The 21,589-nt window shown below is 41.3% G+C and overlaps 2 protein-coding genes across 6 annotated transcripts in view; one reads left to right on the forward strand and one right to left on the reverse strand.

Moving 5' to 3' along the window:
* trrap (transformation/transcription domain-associated protein) overlaps window positions 1-3,971 on the reverse strand; it is a 97,989-nt gene extending 94,018 nt beyond the window's left edge. For all 5 annotated transcript variants that reach the window (XM_071530971.1, XM_071530975.1, XM_071530970.1 and 2 more), the window contains exons 1-7: window positions 3,872-3,971; window positions 2,987-3,036; window positions 2,582-2,692; window positions 1,762-1,866; window positions 1,233-1,316; window positions 951-1,007; window positions 585-710 (exon numbers count right to left, since the gene is read on the reverse strand). In XM_071530971.1, coding sequence (XP_071387072.1) covers window positions 585-710; window positions 951-1,007; window positions 1,233-1,316; window positions 1,762-1,866; window positions 2,582-2,692; window positions 2,987-3,036; window positions 3,872-3,971 — 633 coding nt within the window. The remainder of the gene's footprint in view (window positions 1-584; window positions 711-950; window positions 1,008-1,232; window positions 1,317-1,761; window positions 1,867-2,581; window positions 2,693-2,986; window positions 3,037-3,871) is intronic.
* Window positions 3,972-12,557: 8,586 nt separating this feature from the next.
* Window positions 12,558-16,635, forward strand: nptx2b (neuronal pentraxin IIb). The gene is made up of 5 exons (XM_071530989.1): window positions 12,558-12,998; window positions 13,781-14,000; window positions 14,763-15,007; window positions 15,492-15,671; window positions 16,405-16,635. The coding sequence occupies exons 1-5, from the start codon at window positions 12,558-12,560 to the stop codon at window positions 16,633-16,635; spliced, it is 1,317 nt and encodes a 438-aa protein (XP_071387090.1).
* Window positions 16,636-21,589: the final 4,954 nt, after the last annotated feature.

Genomic DNA, 21,589 nt, shown 5'->3' on the forward strand with positions numbered 1-21,589 from the left:
TTAACCTCATTGGCCATTGGTCTTTTGATTGGAATATAATGAGGTATTACGACCCAATGGATATATCAAATGTCTTCTTACACAATTTACCAAATGCCATTTTGTCCAATTTAGCTGTTTTGTCCATTTTAGCCTCCCTCAACAACCACCTTCCGTATTTAGGGTCACTAAGACTGTTCTCCGCAAAAACGTACAGTTTTCCATTGTGTCACTGTCAGGTTCATGTGCTTGTAACAGCTTTGTCTTCTTCGTTTCCACTCCAGACTTGTGGAAGAACCTTGACTTGGTCTAGTGGAGCTGCTCAGTGACAAACAGTAGAGACTGCATTTGCACTGGTCAGCTCTCTGGACTGAATGTGTATGCATCTATGAATGTGAAGCAGGGCATTGCTGAAAGAATGCAAAAAATACATTATGTATTTTCTGTCTGAGAAGAGTTGCAGTTTTCTGCTTTCTTCTGTAACTGTGAAAACAAGGTGCACTACTACCATCCAGTGGTTACAGACAGTATTGTAATAGGATGCAGTGAGGTACGGGGATTTAACAGTGATTACACAAACTGTTACAATCTGCCGGTTAGCTTACTGTTCGCGTTTCGCTGTCTTCCCTCTCGGGGGCCGTCTTCACCAGCACCGAGGTGATCATCCCCACCATTTCTGGAGAGGGAACCGTGTTCTCCGCTATCACCTGGGGGTTCTCAAAGTACCGAGCCTGGTGGGGCACAGATGGAACAGAGAGGAAAAATTAGGATTTGAGAGAGAGCAATTAGAAGTTGGACAGGAGAAAGGGAGTGTGAAAGAGAGGGAGAAAGACACAGATGTAAGTGGAAAGGAAGAAAGGCAGATGGAAGAAAAAAAAAGATGGGAGAACAAATGCAAGAGAAAAGAAAAAAAAATTGTGAGGAACATGGTGCAAGGAGTCATCAGCTTCCAGTAAGGAGGTCGTACTTACAACAACTTTTGGAAGGTCTTTGTAAATCTGCTTCACAAAGTCCAGAAAGTGATGAATCTGAGAATAGAGGATTATGGCAAACATGTTAATCCAACACTCAAGATAACGTTCTTTTTTTAGCATAAAGAATGAGAGGAAAATTGAAAAATCATCTATGCCTTAGTTTAATTTAGCCTGGTTAAGCCAAGGAGGACAAATTCCCTGTCACAGCATCATAACAAGTATTCAATATCGCTTTCAAAACACATAATTCTGTTTAAGCAATAAGGCTGACATTCTCACCTCTTGAGAGATCTGAGGGCGGAACTGCTTGTGCAGCTCAATAATAATGCGGAGGCATATCAGCACATTCTCCTCACTCTCAATCTGGAAAAACAAGGTAAGAAGGCAGACATTAGTTCCAGCTATACACATGTGGAATAACTGTATCTCTAAGCATTTATATTCAGTGCAGGGAACTACGTTTTTTTGCCCACTACCCAAAGTGGTTTGTAAATTCCAACCGTTAATAGCAACCTACTTTACCATACAAATTTGCTTTTACAACAGAAAATAAATCCCATAGGTTACATATACCTGCCAAAGTGGCTGATAAAGTAGAAAATTGGAAATTTTGCAGCATTTGGCAGGTGGCTGGTTTTAATTTCCCACCCCTTTTGTTATACCTATGCTAAGCTTTGGAAACTGCTCAGTGGTTAGAAAGCAAGGCAATTTCAGCTACTAGCAACACACTAATGCACAGTCATAAGTTGTGAAAAAGCACAAAGTAACAGAGTGTGTCTGAGGCGTTGTAAGAGAAGAGTGTGTGTACCTCCAGGAAGCGGAACATCACAGACAGGATGTTCTTGGTGTGTGGGCGAAGGTGCTCATTCGTTGGGATACGGTGGATGATTTCCAGCACTAGCTTCCTCAGTTGCTACAAGAAACAATCCAATATTCATTAGTTTCCTTTGACGAAGCATGGGTACACCTTTCAAAGCAAAGAATCCACCCTAGGATACTCTTACACTGTTAGATATCAATTTGTGATTCTCAATTCATTCCAGGAGTTATTTTGTAATTGTGTAATTTATTGTTTTTGGTGTCCCACTTTCCCTCAACCTGCCTTCCCTACTTCTACTTCAGTTAGTGACTTCCTACATTTCCCATAATGCCGTTCAACAACCCCCAGAGAAGGGGTGTGAACTTGTTGCTTTCAATCAACGGTGGGTGTATGGCCGTATAATTATAGGTAGCTAGCTGACCAGTTTGTGAACATTGGAACATGTCTAAATGCAACATGTCTTGTTGCCGCATTGCATTCTGGTCTATTGAAGCTACTGTTGATGGAGAAATTGGTCTCTCTCCTCTTTTACAATGGATTTCTCCCTGTATGATTGTTGAACATCTCTTGGTGCAAAATGGTGGCTCTAGAAAGAAGCCCTCGCTCTTTGATTCGGAGCGACTGACACCAAAACCTGACATTTGATGTTTGATGTCAGATCACTGAAAAATTATCTGCTATCAAACTACATTGTAGCTGAACTGACTAAGATATGAGGGGTACATCGCCAAAAACAGTGTTACAGTTTTTAGGGTGGATTTTTCTATTGAAACTTGACTGAAAAGTAGGTTTTGCTTTAGCTGCATACCTGTGTAGGTTTCTCCTGCAGGAACTGCACCTCTCCGTCCTGAAGGAACGTAAGGAAGCGGGGGATGATGTGTTCCAAGAAGGTGGAGTACTGGGGCGACGACGTCACATTCTGAAATGGACAACCGCAAGACACATGCACAAAGCAAGTCTGAGTATACTAAGGTTGTGTTTCAATATTCTGCAAATCTGAATATCAACTGTGTCTTTTTCTTTGTTGCTACAGGTTTATTTCAATGCATTACATTCACCTTTTTCCTAATTTCAGTTACTGTGAAAAAAAACTGTCAGGTAATCCTAGAGAACTGATCTCCCTGCACATTGCTGAAATCCATAAAAGCCTTCAAAATCCATCAAGGAAATGACTCCTGTCCATTACAGGCAGAGTACTATTCATCAAACTCACCTCAAAGTTCTCGCTGACCTCCTGCATCATCTTCAGCTTGGTCTCATCAGCTGGAGGTTGAAGGACAGAGCGTTGTCATCAATCAGAGTTGCTAATGATACAGTTTCTCTTTTCATGGCCATCTCGCTTTGCTCAGCAGGGACTCTCAGATCTTATCAGTTTTACTTTCAGCGCCCAGATTGATCAAAAGGTACATCAACAACAAACACTCTCACACTCACAGACATGCACTCTCCCACACACACGTACCTTTGTCTGGACTAAAGCATATCGCTCTCATCACATCGCCCATGCTAAGCAAAGCTGCCTATCCTGGAAACTACACCATAATTTATTTTGTTGATAATGAGTGGATAAAAACTCAAACTAGTTATGGCAAGATTTGTGTACTAATCAATATGTTACACTGAGAAATATGGTCTTTATATGTGTGATGTGAAATGACTGACAACATTTTCAAGAGTCCAAATAGGACTCTTGGTCTCATAACCATTCAGTTTTACTGTGTATCCTTCCATTAGTCCTAGAATAAAAACGTATCAGTGAATCAGATACATTTTGTCAGCACGCACATTGACATATTGTGAGTCTGATAGGGACCAAGTACTGCTTTAGTGTTTATTTACACTAACATAGTAATCTTTGCAACTACTATACCTGCATTTCATGGTGTCAATGCAACAGAAGGTGTAGCAGATATAATTGCAACTTTTTTGGGATAACATATTTCAGAAATTTGTCAAGACTTCTAGTGAATGTTAGTGTGAAATGGGACTACTACTACTCTACTTCTACTTTACCTGAATTTCCCCCAGGGGATAAATACAGTGCAATCTTGTCTTAAACATTTTCCATGGCAACACAGTTTAAAATCTCTGAACGTACGTGTGTTGGTGTCTGTGAGTGCTGCCACAAACTGCAGGTACTTCTTCATCAGTGTGGTTTGGTCCACCACAGTGGGGCTGGGCGTTGGCACAAAGGCCATGGTGCCGGCTGGGAGAGACAGGGCTGCAATGGGCGAGGGGCAGACAGCAGTCTGCACAGCTCTTACAAGGAATTCATGTGCACTGCACACATGACAGGAAAGAGGAAATAACTGGCATGAAAAACACTGGCACTGAAAGCAATGAGAGTAGTTTTGCAGTTTTAAACACCCAAATGTCTAAATACAAACTGTATGTTATTAAAAACTTAGGCAGCAATCAGTGTTATTACAGGGGGGTTACATAATGGCAGGTGTTTCGCAAACAAATTGGCAACAAATCCACCAACATGCCTCTAACGCATAGTGGGCGCATAATGATGACATCACTAGAAGCATCAGCTAGCACATTTTTTGCAGAACACGGTGCAAATTGTAAATTAAAAACTGTTTTTCCGACGTCAAAGTCTTAACCTATCTATCACCCAAAAGGTCTTAAACTATAATCCACCTAATCCATAAAGCCAAACAATCAAGCGTGATACAAATCTTGTCCTGTATACTTCATTAGCTACCGTTAGCTAAGCTAACAAGCTAGCACTCCCAAAGAAAGAAAGCGCTCGCGCATCTCCTAAACTCTAGTTTAAAAAAAACCCATTAACCACAGAGGTAAGGCAACTTTTCTCAGATATAGGCCTGTTCAAAAGTTAAATGCACGCAAGGGGTAGCGGAAAGCATCAACTACTGAATATATAAGCAATACTTTATAAGAAAAAGCATTTCAGTTGGACTTACCCAGCACCACAGACAGGAAACACTCGCTCTGCTGCTCCGGGCTCGCGACAATCAGAAAGGTACAATATCCCTCCGCGTAATGCACATCATCTTTTTTCTATGAATATATAGATAATGCAGGGATATATTTTATTTACATGAGCCTATCCATTAGAACGACAAAATTAACGTTTAGTGTTGTGAAAATGTATTTTAATGGCTTATAGTCTTATTCTAGTACCAGTGGAAGGATACACAGTATAATCCAATGGTTATAAGACCATCGTTTTCGATGGTCTTGTGGCCCCAAGGCTTGTTAGTAGACGAAGTAATTTTGCGGGTAGCTGCGCAGGCGGCCCCACCGCTCAGGAACAGTTTGAGGGTTAATCGAAGCGATCTGCGCCATCTGTCGAGCGCAGCAGTGCATGTAGAAACGCAATATTGTTTTATTTCTATGGAAAATATAATAAATGTGTAGACTAGACAGATATTGTTTGATTGTATCTGCTTTGCTCCAATTAAAAAACAATCAACAATTAGGCAAGGATTTACACAGGCCAATAGACTGACTTCGCCTTGCCAACTTCATTATGCCCATAATCAAGGGTGGGAGTTAGTTAGCTTTTTTGTGTAGCCTACTTGTACTTTTTGGAATATTTTTTAAAGTCAGTAATTTTACTTTTAGACTACTTAAATTTTGTAGGCTACATTTTAAATCGCATCCATGACAGAGTACACATTTTGTGGCTCTCCATAAGCAAAAGAAACTGGACAATCTTAAATTGGCAAATTGTGAAGCCAGTGAACCAGTGAATCTGGCTTTATTTTGTGGTTTCTAATTTTTCCAATTAAAATAATATAGGCGACTCTGTAGCCTACTCTCATCATTTTAGAATTACATGGCAAATATCACTCTTTTCTAAAAAAAAAATACACTTAACTTTTACTTGAGTAGATTTTTACACCAGTACTTTTACTTCTACTTAAGTAAAATATCAGCAAAGTAACTGCCTACTTCTACTTGAGTAGGGCATTCTAGTACTCACCACTGTCTATAACAGTGATTCTCAACCTCTTCCTTATCATAGGGCCACGGACCCCCATTGATGAGATTTTGTCTCTCGGGCCCAAATCTGAGAATATTTTTATTGTTTGATATGATTTTGTCCAGAATTCCATGACTATCTGTATTGTAGAGAGATAACAGTGAAACTATGATGCACAAACTGTACATCTTTTTCATTCACTTTAAAAAACAGATATATTGCACACATTTTTTATTATATTTTTATTGTATTCTTTTTAATATTCTGTATTATTTATGTTTATATTTATGACTTTGACTTGCAGTACTTCCTCTTAACCTATCCCTATTATTTTCCTATTATTATTGTATGCACCTCCATACCAAGGCAAATTCCTTGTATTGTGAAAACTTACTTGGCAATAAACCTGATTCTGATTCTGAAAGTAGTTATTCTTCTACATTCTCTAATTGTGTTAACTTAAGTTAAACAATCCATCAATTTGCTGGGGGAACCCCTTCAAGGACCCCTGGTGGTCCCCGGACCCCACGTTGAGAACCACTGGTCTATAAGATAGGCCCTTCCACTTGGACTAATTATGGTGTTCAAATGAATTGCTGAGCGTTGCTTGCTTTAACCACAAGATGGCAGCCCACTGAAGCCTATCCTTGGCCTTGTATTGTAAAAAAAAAAAAAAAAAAAAAAAGCCCCCCCAAAAAAACAAAAAGAAAAGCATGCCTTTGATGATATCCCCTTTAGAATAATACAAAAAATCCCTATGTGTTTCTTTTATGGCATCTGAGTGCAGTGTTTCATCTCCTGAACAGATCCTGGATGGGCCTTTTTTCCGTTTAGAGCAGAAGTGTTACAGGCTGCCAGAGATGCTGCACTGCAAATGTTGCATTGACACATTACCTTCATGTCTGATGACTGGTGTTATGTTGGAAAATTAGCTGAACCCCCGCCCCAACAACGGCTGATTTCACACTAATTATTTCCCCCTCTGTCTGGTTGAAGTTGAGCAAATCAATGAAATTTGCTGCTGAAGTTTTTGCTTGGAATGAAAGCCTGCAGAGTCCTGGCCCTGCATGGCACATGACTGAAAAACACAGGTCTAGGATAATAATAAATTGGGTTTGTTATTTTGATTCAAACTGCCTCGGTGTTGTGTTAAGGTTTGAGGCCGGACTGGAGGAGGTCTAGGATGCTGTTTAAAAACTTCAATTGATGTTTTTGAGATGAACAGATGATTGGAAATCAGTCTGATCTTTCGAGTTGAGGCTGGGATTCTTTAATAGCGGCTTGATGACTTTCGATGGGACCAGAATCAGACTATTAACAGCATTAAGTAGAGATGAGCCTGTGGCAGGGAGTATAGTGTTTTCAATAAATTTCTGGGCATGGTGTCTAGAATACAAATAGATAATTTAGATCACATAACCAGCTTGGGGGACTCTTGCATCGGCATTTGAGTAAAATGAGATAGACTATCTGATCCGGCCCGGTTAAGATGCATTGTCATGTTCTGATGTTTTCTACTATTTATTTATTCACTCATCCATCAAAAATGTCATAAAATCATCACAGTTGACGGAAGGAAGCAGAGGTGGAGACTCGAGTCACATGACTTGGACTCGAGTCAGACTCGAGTCACATTTTTAATTGCTTGAGACTTGACTTGATGCATGAAGAGAAGACTTGAGACTTGACTTTGACTTGTACTCTGATGACTTGAAAAGGTTTCCAAAGTCTTTGTTCCAGCAGACGACTGAATTTAAATTCTGTTTTCTGAATTTGTATGGAATGATTTAATTTATTGAAGTTGAAACTGATTATAGAAATCAAACTCATGATGCTCTTACCAAGTTTTTATCCTATTAAAACCATATTGTATTGCATTGATATTTAGTTTTCTTTAAGATATTAAATTGATACTGGACTCTTGATTTGTTCTGACTTCACTTGTGTTCTACATTTAGACTTGAGACTTGACATTAGTGACATGAACTTGACTTGGACTTGACTTGGTAATACATTTAGACTTGGGTCTTGACTTGAGACTTGTGCCTCAAGACTTGAGACTGACTTGGGACTCGTAGATGTAATGAGATTTGCATTGGCCCCTCATGCTTTACTTATCTATCCTCTTGAAGGTGTGTTGTTTCTTTAATTTGTTGGTTCAGTCAGCAGGTAATCAGTCGGTCATTCTTCACAAATCTGAGCACAGCTTCCTTCTGGTCACAGCAAACTATACCCATTAAAAAGAAGAAGAAGAAGAAGAAGTGTGTTCAGTGGTAGGTCTAGGTCGCCCGCCACCTCCTCGCTCTCTTTCCCCTTATCCCTGTAACAGACATCTCAACACCTCAGTGGTAGAGCTAACTTTGAGAGTGAAAAAATACATGACCCGCATGAGCAAAAACAATCTGTGTATCAGCTTGATTGGTTTGTGGGCCGATCCCGCCTTCATCACCCTGAGCATGGGGTGTCACATCTCACTTCACATGTGAAGAGCAGTAGGCCTCACAATCCAGATCCCCCAAAATCACTCCCCCCCCCACCCACACACACACACACATACATTTTTAATTACGCTTGTTTTAATAGCTTTGGAAATGATGCTGTCTTGTTGAAAGATGTTCATTATTTATCTGCTGCCTGTCTCCTGCCCACATGCTTTGCTAATGGCTTTTACTTCACGATTCTCTCCCTCCCTCACAGCCTGCTTCTTCCACGGAGAGTGAATAGACTGGCAAAAGACTCGCAAAATTAAATATTTCTTTCACCGAATGCCACGTATAATGTAACAGATAATGTGACATATAATGTGATATTCTGATTCTGCCTCGCTCCCTGTTCCCTGAGTAATAATGATCTGTTGAAAGATGTTTGTCTCTCAGGCTTATTGGACTTTCCTGCTCATTTCATTAGTGTTTTGGGGGTTTTTTTACCCTGAGAGGAGAGGCCGGATGTCGCACTAGTTCTCCAAAACCACTTGTCTGTCCATTAGATTTGTGTTCTCTTAGTGCACTGCCTCTGCCGATGCCTGGATGACGATGAACCTGGACAGCGCTGCGTTATTTCTAATATAAAGAGAAATGCACTCTCTATGGGATTATAAGCCTGGATCTTTTACAATACCATGAAAAACTAGTCATTTGCCTATAAAGCTCCCATGCTTTTCACACTGTATGCACTCCACAGGTCAACACTTCTCCTCATGAGGCAGGTTTCCAGCTTTATTAAAATGGTTGTTACTACAAACTATAATTTTATGATGAGGGTTTTATGATGCCTGCAATTTAATAAAAGTTGATTTTTCCATTCCCAGGAGCTGTTTTTTTTTAATCAATTAGAGTGTAAGGTGGACTGGCAGGCCACTTTGTCTGTGTCACCTGGTAACCAGAAAGCAGGTGTGATGTCAGAGTCAGATATTGTATTTGAGGCTTGGGGGGGGGGGGGCAGAGACTGTCGGAGTCTGCCAGACAGTAATTGGCCTGAACAGGCTCAGAGCCCCGTACTCACACTGAGCAAACCGGAGGTGTTGATGGTTAATCATTGTGGCCAGAACCTGCTCCTATCAATTATTATTTTCGATTTCCTTTACTCCCCGCCTTTTGTTCTTTCTTTCTTTCTTTCTTTCTTTCTTTCTTTCTTTTTTCTTTCTTCCATGTCTTCTCTTTCAAAATTAAGTACTCATGCAACCTCTCTGCTCTAGTGCTCTCTAAAAAATGAATTTATTCATTAATTTAATTTATTTTATTTTATTTACAGTTGTCGAGTCTTTGTGTTGTATGCATGCAAAGCAAGGCAAAGGCAAGGCAAACTTTATTTGTATAGCACATTTCATACACAAAATTCAATACGCTTCACATAAAACACACAAAAAAAAAACATATTGTATGTAAAATGACATTAAACAGCTTATGTAGTGTCAACAGAGGCTATAGCGGATTTCATGATCACAGCAATAAAACTGAATGCTTAGTCTGCTTGAATTTAATTAACATGCTGCCCTCCTAATCACAGAGTGAAGGAAATGTCTATGTGCATGAGTATAATATTGTTAAATTTGAAACGATATGCCTAAATACTATGCATCAGTGAAATCAGGGTCCCATATTATTCAGTTTTCATTTTGTTTTCGAAGATACTATGGCTCAGGATAACAATAATGGTCTTCATGATGTTTTGCAAATAAATGTTGATTAGTATAAAGGGGAATTTATTGAATGAAGGCAGAATCAGTCACAATCCTGGATTCTGATTGGCTGACAGCAGCAACTCCTCTAATTCAAATGAGGTAAACCTGCTGAATGGAGGCTCTCCAGTAGAAATGCTGCAAACTGGCCTGATTGGACGGATTTCAGTCATTCTTTAGTGAGGGAACCAATCAGGGCCAAGTCCAGTTGTGATGCGTTGACTATTAGTCTGAAACTGCCTGTAAAAAGAAAAAGGATGAATTTTTGAAAATGCAATAACATTAAATCTGACGCCTCAAACTAAATCAAATTTTAACAATGTCCTCTTTAAACATCTTTGATCGTATGTGTATCTGAATAGAGGCACATTTGAATTCCTAGAATATGGCATCTTTAACAGAGAATTGTTATTTTAAATCCCAAAACTGAAGCATGTGTTTGCCTTTAATAGAACTCATTTTCCTGTTTACTTTATCATGCCTGTGTGTCATAGAAAAGCCCTGATTAGCTGTGTTTAGGTGCCTAGGGAGGGCCGTGGGAGGCCATGTTCAAAGCCCAGTGGCATGCCTTCCGGTCTGCGCACCACGCTTTATTGACCTTTCACAGCCAGGCAGGCAGCTGTTGCTAATTGTTTACCGCCACATCCTGCGTCTCCTCACCGCCTGGTTTATGGAAAAGACTCATTTGGGTTGAGAATGATTTGTATCCATGTTTTTTTACTGCCTGGAAATGATCTCAAGTCTGGCCTTGTGTCTAGGTGCAATAATCTTTTATATCACCTCTTTAAACCCATCATTAGACTTTTATGTAATGCCTCCGCAGTGGTGGAAAGTAACTAAGTACATTTACTCAAGTACTGTACTTAAGTACAATTTTGAGGTACTTTGTACTTATACTCCATCACATTTTAGAGGGAAATATTGTACTTTTTACTCCATTACATTTATTTCACAGCTATAGTTACTAGTTACTTTTCAGATCAATATTTTATATTTAAAACATTTGATCATCTTTATAAAATAACTATAAAATAGCATTGTTATAGATTAGACTACCCAAAAGTATAGCTAAATTGTTAAGATTAGCTTCACGACAACTTTAAAATGCTGCTTACATGTACATGTATGTTAATAAATCAGTATTAATATTCCAATAATTTATGAAAAATATAACTCTCTAAATGGGGACAGTTGCATAATGAGTACGTTTACTTTGATACTCTAAGTACATTTTGCTGGCAATATGTACTTTTACTTAAGTAAGATTTTGAATGCAGGACTTTTACTTGTAATGGAGTATCTTTACATTGTTGTATTGCTACTTTTACTGAAGTAAAAGATCTCAGTACTTCTTAACCCCACTATGCCTCTGCCAATTTTTTTTTTTTTACCCTCCTTACTCTGTGTTCTTACCTTTTATCCTGTGGTGCCTTGTTTTTACTTGATTGATCTGTTTTTATGATACTGCTGTTTCATTTAATTTGATTGCTGACCAATTTGTAAACTGTTATTGAAAAGCACTGTATGAATAAAGTTTATTATTAGTATAATTATTATTAATTCATGATCCAGATAGACACAGCAAGACTTAAACTTGTCTCACACATTTTCACGAGCATGGTTAAACCTGTAGATCTTTGTTGAAATGATGAAAGTCCTGTGGTGTAAATCCTGTGTTTTTAGACTCATCCACCATGACTAAACTCCTGTAAGAAGGCCTCTCTCTGATTTGTTTTTCTTTTTAGCCCACCACTGCCCCGTGAGGAAAACTTGATTCTTATGCATTACAATATATATATATATATATATATATTATTTGAAGCTGCACCAAAAACAACTTCATAGCTATTAGGCCAGTGCAAAAAAGGGCAGATAGACAGACAGAGGAAGACAGACCAACATGAGAACAGACAGTTGGACAGACAGACAGTTAGACAGACAGACAAATGTACAGTAGATTAAGGAGAGAGAGAGTGAGATGTATTTGGAGAGTACATATCTACCCAGGGAGAGGAAAGGGAAATTAAGTCATTGAACATATTAGGGAACAAGAAGAAGATCATCGGAATAAATAGGAGTGTGAATTAATGTGTGGTTATGAAATGTTACTAGGAGGCAATAAAATGGCATGTATGGCACCCTGTTGACAAGTTAAGATGTACTTGGAATAATTGCTATGAAATGATTAACTCTTAATTGACTGGGTTTAATTAGCCTTCTGAAAAAACAAAAAACAAAAAAACAATACACAACAGGTTTGACCTAGCTGATCGGTGACGTCAACCTACTACAACCAATCCGGTAGCTTCTAGAAACACCTTTTTTGGTAATCCTCTTTCCTGACGGGAGCTGTCCGATCAGCACCACACCGCGCACTCAGTTTGCGCCAGGAATAGTCCCGTTAACCAAGCCACATTAGCCGGGCTTACGGTCGACAACTCTCCCTTGATCGGATTTTCTGTTTGGAATTTTCTTGATTTAGTTTGTTTGACATGCCGCGGCTTTGTCGATAGTTATTCATGATGGTATTTAGTGTAGCGCTCCACTTTTGGGGAACACTTTACGCACCGAATTTGAGACTCGAGTGGCAGGTTTAAGTGTCAGGATTTTCACGTTTCACTAGATTGTCCTCAACGGTAAATAGCCGCCGGTATGTTTTCACTCTTGTACGGATTGCTGTGCTTTTGTTCGCTGGGCTGTCGTCAACTTGCGAGCGGCCAGCCTGATGACGGAAAGCGGTACATCTGCCGGGCCGTCCCCATCAGCGGCGATGCCAGCTGCCCGGTGACTCTGTTACCCGAGCTAAACACCGGGGGTCAGGAAGAGGAGCTGAGAAACACTGTGATGCAGCTACGGGAGACAATCCTACAGCAGAAAGAAACGATTTCCAACCAGCTCGGTACCATCAACGAGCTGACCACTAAACTCTCCCTCTGCGCCTCAGCCTCCGATGATGGGAAGTACGAGAATGGGGTCTCCTGGACCAAAGATAAGCAAAACACAATGGGGGACCTTCCCAGAGATCCTAATGATACCATTGACAGTCTTGGGAAAACCATGCAGGGGCTGAAAGACCGGCTGGAGAACCTGGAGGTAAGGCAACCGACTGCGCAAGGCTTAACCAGTGTGCCAAAGGCATGCGTAAAAGTAATGCTTGGTTGCCAGTGTGGTTTTATGCTCTCAACAAATTAAATTTGATCATGTTCCCATGTTCACAGCTCAACAGTAGACGAGCAATTCTGAGAATCATGTGGGTATTTTGGAGATTACGCGGAGGTGTAATGGGTGGGAAAGAGATTAACACTCTAACTGGCCAACCTACTGTATTACGCAGCGCTGATTATGTAGCCTGTGTTCAGTGCGCTTGTCCGATCAACAGAGCGCCTTAGCTAGCCTCAATAATATCTTCTCCACAGTCCTAAAGTCTGCAAATGAGTCATTTGATTTTCAACATGTTTGTGGTTCAGTGGAGACTTCAGTGCTGGACTACTTAGACTCAACAAGTAGGCCTATATCCCAAAATCTAGTACCATATGGTAAACCACCATATGGTTAATCCACTCTGGTTCTGTAAGTAAGAGTTCAGTAGGAGGCCTAGTTGACTGTGTTCCTTCAGCCTTATTGCCAGAGTTAATTAACACAATTGCCAAAAGTAAGCAGCTCATTAACTAATAACAGGCTTAGAAACCTGACCAATGCTGTCTAGTCTACACACAGAAGACCAGCAATGCAAAGAATTCACTTTTGTAAGACTTCTTCTGATAGATGAATCCTGAAATTATATCTTTCTACCAATCATCCAGTAACATCATGGCTGGTTGATCAGCAATGTAAAAGCAATTCCTGTCATTGTCCTCCCGTCCTTCCTCTCTTAGCAACAGCAGCTGCGGGCCAACAGCTCGGGCGCCTCGTTCCCCAGCGAGCTGCGCAACCTGCTGCAGCGTCGGCTGGGGGAGCTGGAGAAACAGCTGCTGAGGAAAGTCAGCAACCTGGAGGAGGAGAAGAGCATGCTGTCCAACGCCACAGCCGCCTACAGGATGAAGACGGAAAGCACGCTCAACGCCCTGGTGGAGAGGATCAGTGAGCTGGAGAAAGGTACGGGGCCCTAAATGGAGGATGAGGGTACAGAATCGACACAAAAACACTGTAACAAAGTGCGTATTCGTTCAGAAACTGCTCCAGTGTTAGATTTACATCATCTAACCTTTACAGGTGAAGTTAAGATGAGCTTGAACATTTTTTTAAAAGGATTAAGCAACTGACAGTGAATTGGAGAAAGGTTTGTAGCACTATATATAGAGTTAGGTCACAGACACAGCACTAGTGGAGAGGATGAGTGAAATGGCGGATGGCACACAGAGGCTGAAAGCATACAACAGTGCATGGAGCATGCAACATAATGTACCTGCACTACACTAATGGAGTGGAGCCAGGGAGAGGTACATATGAAGCACAGAGAGAGAGAGAGAGTGAGAGAGGGAGGGGGAGAGAGGGAGAGAGGGGGAGGACTGAAGGACAAAGGCACTGTGAGGGGGTTTTATGGATCAGAGAAAGTGAAACAGCGGTTACACACATGCACACCTGCACAGACACACACACAGTTTGAGTTTGATTGAACTGTCACTTCCACATATACATAAAAGGGACTGTCTTCCCTTTGTTGAGCCTCTTTTTAGCCCACATCCCGACTGTCTGTGGATTAACTATAAAGGGAGAGGAGTTTTGTTTCCCTTCCTGACTTTCCAGGCAGTGATTAACAAGTTAAATAAAGGACATGACCTTACGGGACACCTCTCACCTCTCCCTCTCCCTCTCTCTGTCTCTTCTCTCCCTCTCTCTCTGTCTCCCTCACTCCAGGTGGAGGAGACTTCAAGTCCCCGGAGCAGTTTAAGCTGTCCCTCCCCCAGCGGACCAACTACCTGTATGGCCGCATCACCAAGAGCCTGCCAGAGATGTATGCCTTCACCCTCTGCATGTGGATCAAGTCCAGCGCCAGCCCCGGCATCGGCACACCTTTCTCTTACGGCGTGCCGGGACAAGCGAACGAGATCGTGCTCATCGAATGGGGCAACAACCCGATTGAGTTGCTCATCAATGACAAGGCAAGAACAATCTCAGAAATACAACTGTCGTTTTCCTGAATCTCCCTCCCTTAGATAACTTTCATATCTATATATTAAAGGAACAGTTCACTCCAAAATGAAAATTCAGTCATCTACTCACCCCCATGTCAGTCGAAACTTGAAATTCGTAGGATCACCAAACACACAGCAATTTAGCCCCCATGGTTCCATCTCAGCCTTCTTCCAAGCTATTGAAGTTAATGGAGCCATCTGTTTACAGCTCCCAAAAATAGCACAAAACGTCCATTAAATTTCTCCGAACAGTTCATGCAGCATGATTCAACTGTTCTGTAGCCAAACGATTGCACAATGGGTCCAAAAGTCCAATATTTACCCCATTATCTCTATATTTTCCTCACTGACAATGCTCTGGTCGCGCTACTGTTTCTATTTCTAAGTATGTTTTCATGCAGTAACCATACTATACTATACCGCTACTAAGTACACCATACCATGGGTCTAGGTGGCCCAGCTGCCCTTGTCGGTGCGTGATGGGAGGTGGCACCACGTCTGCATCGCCTGGACCACGCGGGACGGACAATGGGACGCTTACCAGGACGGGGAGAAGCTGGGAACCGGGGACAACCTGGCAGCCTGGCACCCCATCAAACCTGGGGGAGTCATCATCCTGGGGCAGGAGCAGGTGGGGAAGCCCTGTAGAACCCCAAATCTCTGAGGAAAAGAGCGTTGCAAGTGTCCTTCATGCCGATCTTATCAGACTACTGTACCCACATATCCCACATACCTGCGTCTGTGGGTTTAGTCATTACTCTTCCTCTTTTAGCAAGATTAAAGGACACAGCCACTTATCAGCAGTTGCATCATCCTGTGCTTCTCTTCTTCGTGAAGTGGTATTGATTTTTTTTTTTTACCCGTACAGCCAGTGAAGTACAGTAACAATGTAATAGAAAGTGGAAAAATATTTGTCTGTACAACCACTGAGTCTTCCTTGATGGATGTATAGCTTAGCTCACATAATCACAAGCAAACCCTTCAAATCGCAAGGCCAAGTAATACTGCTACTACTTATAATAATAACAACAAAAGACTTTAGTTATGGAGCACATTTGCAGACAAAGTCACAAAGCACTTCACAGAACAGCAGAGAGGAAAACAATAAAAACAACCAAACCTAAAAGCAGAGAAAATGATACTAGAGAATGATGGCGAGCAATCTAAACACAAAAACGAAATTTAGAAATTATATTTTTGTATTTTTTTTTAAAGAAGAAGTCGTGACTGAACTCTTTTCGTAGCGTCGGCAGCAGCTCGAGTTGCACGTTGCCTCCTTCACCTCAGAAAGATAACTGCCTTTAATTGCGTTGTTGTTGTTGTTGCTGCTTTTTAATAATGCCTGCTGTTTACGGCCCTTACAGGACGTGGTGGGTGGGCGCTTTGACGCCGGGCAGGCTTTCGTGGGCGAGCTGAGTCAGGTGAACATCTGGGACCGGGTGCTGAAGCCCGTGGAGATCCAGAACATGGCCAACTGCACCGCTTACATCCCCGGGAACGTGGTTTCCTGGCTGGCGAGCAACGTGGAGGTTTTCGGGAGGGGAGCCTTCAAACGGCCCCTGGAGATGTGTCAGGACCGGCTGCCCAATGCTTAGAAAGGGTCTGTCTGCCTGTCTGCCTGCCTGTCTGTCTGTCTGTCTGCCTGTCTGTCTGTCTGTCTGCCTGTCTCTCTCTCTCTGTCTGCCTGTCTGTCTGTCTGTCTGCCTGCCTGTCTCTCTTTCTCTGTCTGTCTGTGTCTCCCTCTCTCTCTCTCTCTCTCTGTCTGCCTGCCTGTCTCTCTTTCTCTGTCTGTCTGTGTCTCCCTCTCTCTCTCTCTCTCTGTCTGCCTGCCTGCCTGTCTCTCTTTCTCTGTCTGTCTGTGTCTCTCTCTCTCTCTCTGCCTGCCTGTCTGTCTGTCTGTCTCTCTCTCTCTGTCTGTCTGTCTGCCTGCCTGCCTGTCTGTCTCTCTCTCTCTCTCTCTCTCTCTCTCTCTCTCTCTCTGTCTGTCTGTCTGTCTGTCTGCCTGCCTGTCTGTCTCTCTCTCTCTCTCTCTCTCTCTCTCTCTCTCTCTCTCTCTCTCTGTCTGCCTGCCTGCCTGTCTGTCTCTCTTTGTCTATCTGCCTGTCTGTCTGTCTGTCTATCTGTCTTTCTGTCTGTCTCTCTCTCATCTGCTTAGCTTCGTCATTTCTATCCATTCAGTGTTTTGAGTTGTGTGCTCTGACTTTAAAGTGGTTGTTATGGACTATGTGTTATGTATGGGTGTCTATCAAAGAAAAAGCCGTGGTTTTGCCTGCTTTGCACAGAGAGAAATCTGATTCATCCGTTTTGTGAAATGGGATCTCTCAAAAATGAATATTACAGTTGTAGACATTCACTTTGTCTTTTAACAATCACAGTAATAGATTTGTAGCATCGGACGTGGAAACACACCAAAGTGCAAACTGTTATGTGGATGCGTATAAATACACACTATCATACACACAAACATTCACATGCACATATACATGCTATACAACAGATAGTTTCATCCAAGCAATCTAAGCGGTCAAAGATATTTTCCAGCTGTACTAATAATTCCCCTTGCTGTGGCAATCAGAGAGCTAGTTAGCAATTTTTCTGGCTTCCTCCTGGTTTTTGTTCCTGTCTGTGTTCGCTACTTTGAAGAACACTTTTCAATCAACACACATGCACTGATAAGCATTGTATAAAAGCTAATAATACACAGGAGGGGTGTTTTTTTAACCTTGATTATGGGTACTTCAGTGCCGCTGACGGCATTCATTTCTGCCTCTTACTTACTACATCAGAATCAGAAAGAATGTCCTCTCAGGTATTATTGCTATTGTAAAGACGTACTTCACACACACACACACACACACACACACACACACACACACACACGCACACACACAATACACGTTACCTCGCAAATCAATCCGTCCCCACACACACAGAAGCCACACACAGCTCCTAAAGCTGTGTATGAAGCTGTGAAATAACAAAAATCCACTCTGGTTCAACACTCGTTTGCTTGCACACACACACACACACACACACACACACACACACATAGACTGCTACTACCACACACACACACTGAGGGCTAGACTAGTCGGCAGTTGGGTGATGACATGTGAGCTGGTGTTGCGTGAGTCGTGGCACAGATTAAAAGTCTGTCTGAGGTTGTGTCTCTTCCTTAACTAGAGAATGGGCTTAGAGCCAACCCCAAACCCCTTATCCAGACGTCTTTGGTCTTTTCTTCACACGGAAAGTAGTTATCCACTTATTTTTCAGGGGGAAATAACTGGGAAAAATAGCATTTGAGGTTTTACCAGTTATGTTGCACTGGCTGGTAGATGTAGAATGTGTAATGGCAGTGAAGAAGTTGGTTAAACTCGTTTCTCTTGTAGAAATACTGCCGTTCATCTAATTCTACTGCTCACTTTTGAATTAGATATACAGTATAGGAGAGACTGAAAACCTACAGTCCTTGCAAGCAGAACAAACACCAGTAATACCAAAAAAATAGGGTTTTATTTGCTTGCTCATATTATTTTTAATACCCAAAGTCTATCACAGTGCTTTTTTTTTCTGCCTTTTAAATTAGAGCAACACCCTGTGTGAACTGGAGAATCACACTGAAAGTCTATTCGTAGCTTCGTTCTAGTTGCATAACTTTAGCCTTGCTTTGTAAATTTGTTGCAGCGGATACTTTGACCAAGCGTTCAAGAGAGAAATGTAAGAGACTAGTTGACCTGTCTGCTATTCTAAAGTCAAAACCTTCGAAAAATCTCTTGTGGATGTACTTGTAAGTGTAATGTATTTTTCCATCACTTAGTGTCCATGAAAACCACATTGTCTAGTTTTTTTTACATATATATATTTAATCTTTGTGCAATTATGCTGTTGTTGTAGTATCTTTTTGAGGCAAATTCCACCTTATCATGTGGCCTTCTAATGAAGAATAAAGTGCCATTAAGTGCTTTCTGAGATTTGCAGATTATTTGCTTTGCCAATGAATGAAAATGTGGAAAATAAAGGAAAATAATAAAAAAATAAACTGCTGCAAATTTAATTTACAAATGTCTGTGGTTCATATCTTTAACCATTATATTCCTCCAGTGAAATTAGTTTTTGATTATATGTTGTATTTCCACTTAGGGAACTAAGGGTCCTGTGAAATAAATCAGGGTGAACTGTCAGATCCACATCACTTAAAAATCAACTCATCTGTTTCCGGCCCGCTGTACCCGTCCGCCCGCTGAGTGACATCACGAGCGACAGGAGCGGTTTACGACAGGCTCAGGATCTTTTGACTCAGAAGGCTTGAGCTAACACAACAGCAGGTGTCCTTGGTGGCATTAGCGACGCTTAATGGATGAGAGAGGCCAAAAGGTCGGAGGTGACGTCACACAGACCGACAGCTCCTTCCACCCACACACCGGTCTGAACGAGGCTCTAGTAGGGTTCAACTGATTTTCTTTTACAGATACAGATATATTCAGATTCAAGTCGCTCATAGTTGATATTTTGTGCCAATATTCAATACTGTTAAGTTTGTCCATTTGATCGTTTTCATGCCAAAAAATGAGAAGGATTCATGTTTCTTTAAGAATTTTCTTCTTGTCAGGGTGGAAAAGTCTCTGAAACAGCTTTTAGACCATCATGGGACTCCACTGAAACCCAGACAAATGAAATTATATTAAGGTTAGCAGCTCTTTAAAGCTGTTAAAGCACCTATTCAATAGGTAGGTAAAATATGGGATACATTAAACCTTTAAATGAACAATTACCTTACAAACAAACAAAAATCATAACTGTTATATAATTAAATGAATAAATAAAATGAGCTGATGTTTTACAGACTGTTTTTATGTAGCTGTGGTCAGGGAGAAATTCAATCATATCGGAGATGGACAACATGGCTGACTGATATCTAAGATTTAATAAAATTCCAACATCAGCCTGATTTATCAGCAAACCGATGTATGGGTCTAACCCCCATCTCTAGAGACAGGAATCTGGTTTTGTTGTTGCATCCTTTACACTTCTCTACTCTTCTGTAAAGTCCTCAAATGAAGTTGTATAATTTGTCTCCCAAAACCTGGTTGGTTGGTTTTGGAGACCAATCCCTGAAAGACAGACGGATTCTTGTTTGTAGCTGCTGGCCATGGCCTTGCTTCAAGTCCTCAGAGTCTGCTGCTTATCACTCTGTGTAAACTTTATACTCCACATCCAGGATTTTTTAATTAATAGGCGAATTGTAAACTGACCCAAGCACCACAAGCGTCTTTGTCCTTCTCTCCGTGGCACATCATTCTCTAAAGAGACAGGATGTTCTGTGTGTCGCAGCCTTTCATGTGGGCTGAAAGGAAAAGAAAGAGCATAAAGGTTTTCATGCAGCTAGTCAGAGCTGGAGTTAAAAATTCGTGAATTTTTGAAATTTGCTAAGAAGATGGCCATGCCCTGTCTGTGTCTGCTCACTCTTTATCAGCTTGTCCTGTTTGTCTGGTTTTACTGCTAAATTAATTCCTCAACCCTGGCAAGCTACATGGTTAAATATAGAAATCTGGTTTCCTGGAAAACAGAGACATTGCTTTTGCTTATTTGCACAGCAACAAACATATAAGCAAAAAAATACAATGATAAAATACTGTGATAAAAGACTAGTAGACAAGACAAGCAGAGATGCAATGACGAATTCTCATAAGCATCTCAAATTCTTCATCTCAAACAAAAAAACAAAAAAAACAAAAAAAAGAAACAAGATGTCAACTGAGACACAAGTGGATTGGATAACAATGTGGTGGAAAATGGGAAAAGAAAAAAGATGCATCCACTGTCAAGGGAAATCAAAATAAAAAAAAAATCTTTGATGCAGAAAATGAAATCATAAGGGAAGTGAAATTGGAAATGAGTGGGACGGTTTGTGTGTGTGTGTGTGTGTGTGTGTGTGTGTTATTGCTGTGACCCCAAAGTCTTGCTTTCACTCTTGCTATCACTCTCTCTACATGTATAACCCACATCTGAATGCAACAAGTTCACCCCCGTTCTCTGGGAGTTGTTGAAAGGCATACTGGGAAACGTAGGAACTCACTAACTGAAGAAGAAGTAGATGACGCAGGTTGAGGGAAAGTAGGTACACCAAAAATGTAAATTACAACATTTCATGATTTAAAAAAAAAATAACTCCTGGAATGTACTGAATATCACAGATTGTTGAGATTTAACAGAATCCAATGGTGGATTTTCCCTTAAACAATGAACCACTGCAAGTCAAACAAAGACAGTTGTGGAACTCACACACACACACACACACACAACTCAGTTTCTTTCAAAATGTGGACAGCTGTTGGCCACGTTCCACACAGCAGTCCCTCTGTTGGAGCTCAAGGTCCTGACGGAGGTGGATGGGTGGAGGATTCACCGCTGCAGCTGCCTCCAGGGACGGCCTTCAGGTGTAGCAGCCAGCCGTCCAACACCCAGCGCTCACCGCAGGCTCCCTGACGGCTGGCATTCATCAGGAGACACACACTTAATAACGCTGTGACACCTCTAACACAGGAGAAC

The sequence above is a fragment of the Centroberyx affinis genome, unplaced genomic scaffold, assembly GCF_046629955.1.
Source record: "Centroberyx affinis isolate AG114_WGS23_722 - 3 ecotype Tasmania unplaced genomic scaffold, CSIRO-AGI_Caff_v1 ptg002014l_1, whole genome shotgun sequence".
Lineage (NCBI taxonomy): Eukaryota > Metazoa > Chordata > Actinopteri > Beryciformes > Berycidae > Centroberyx > Centroberyx affinis.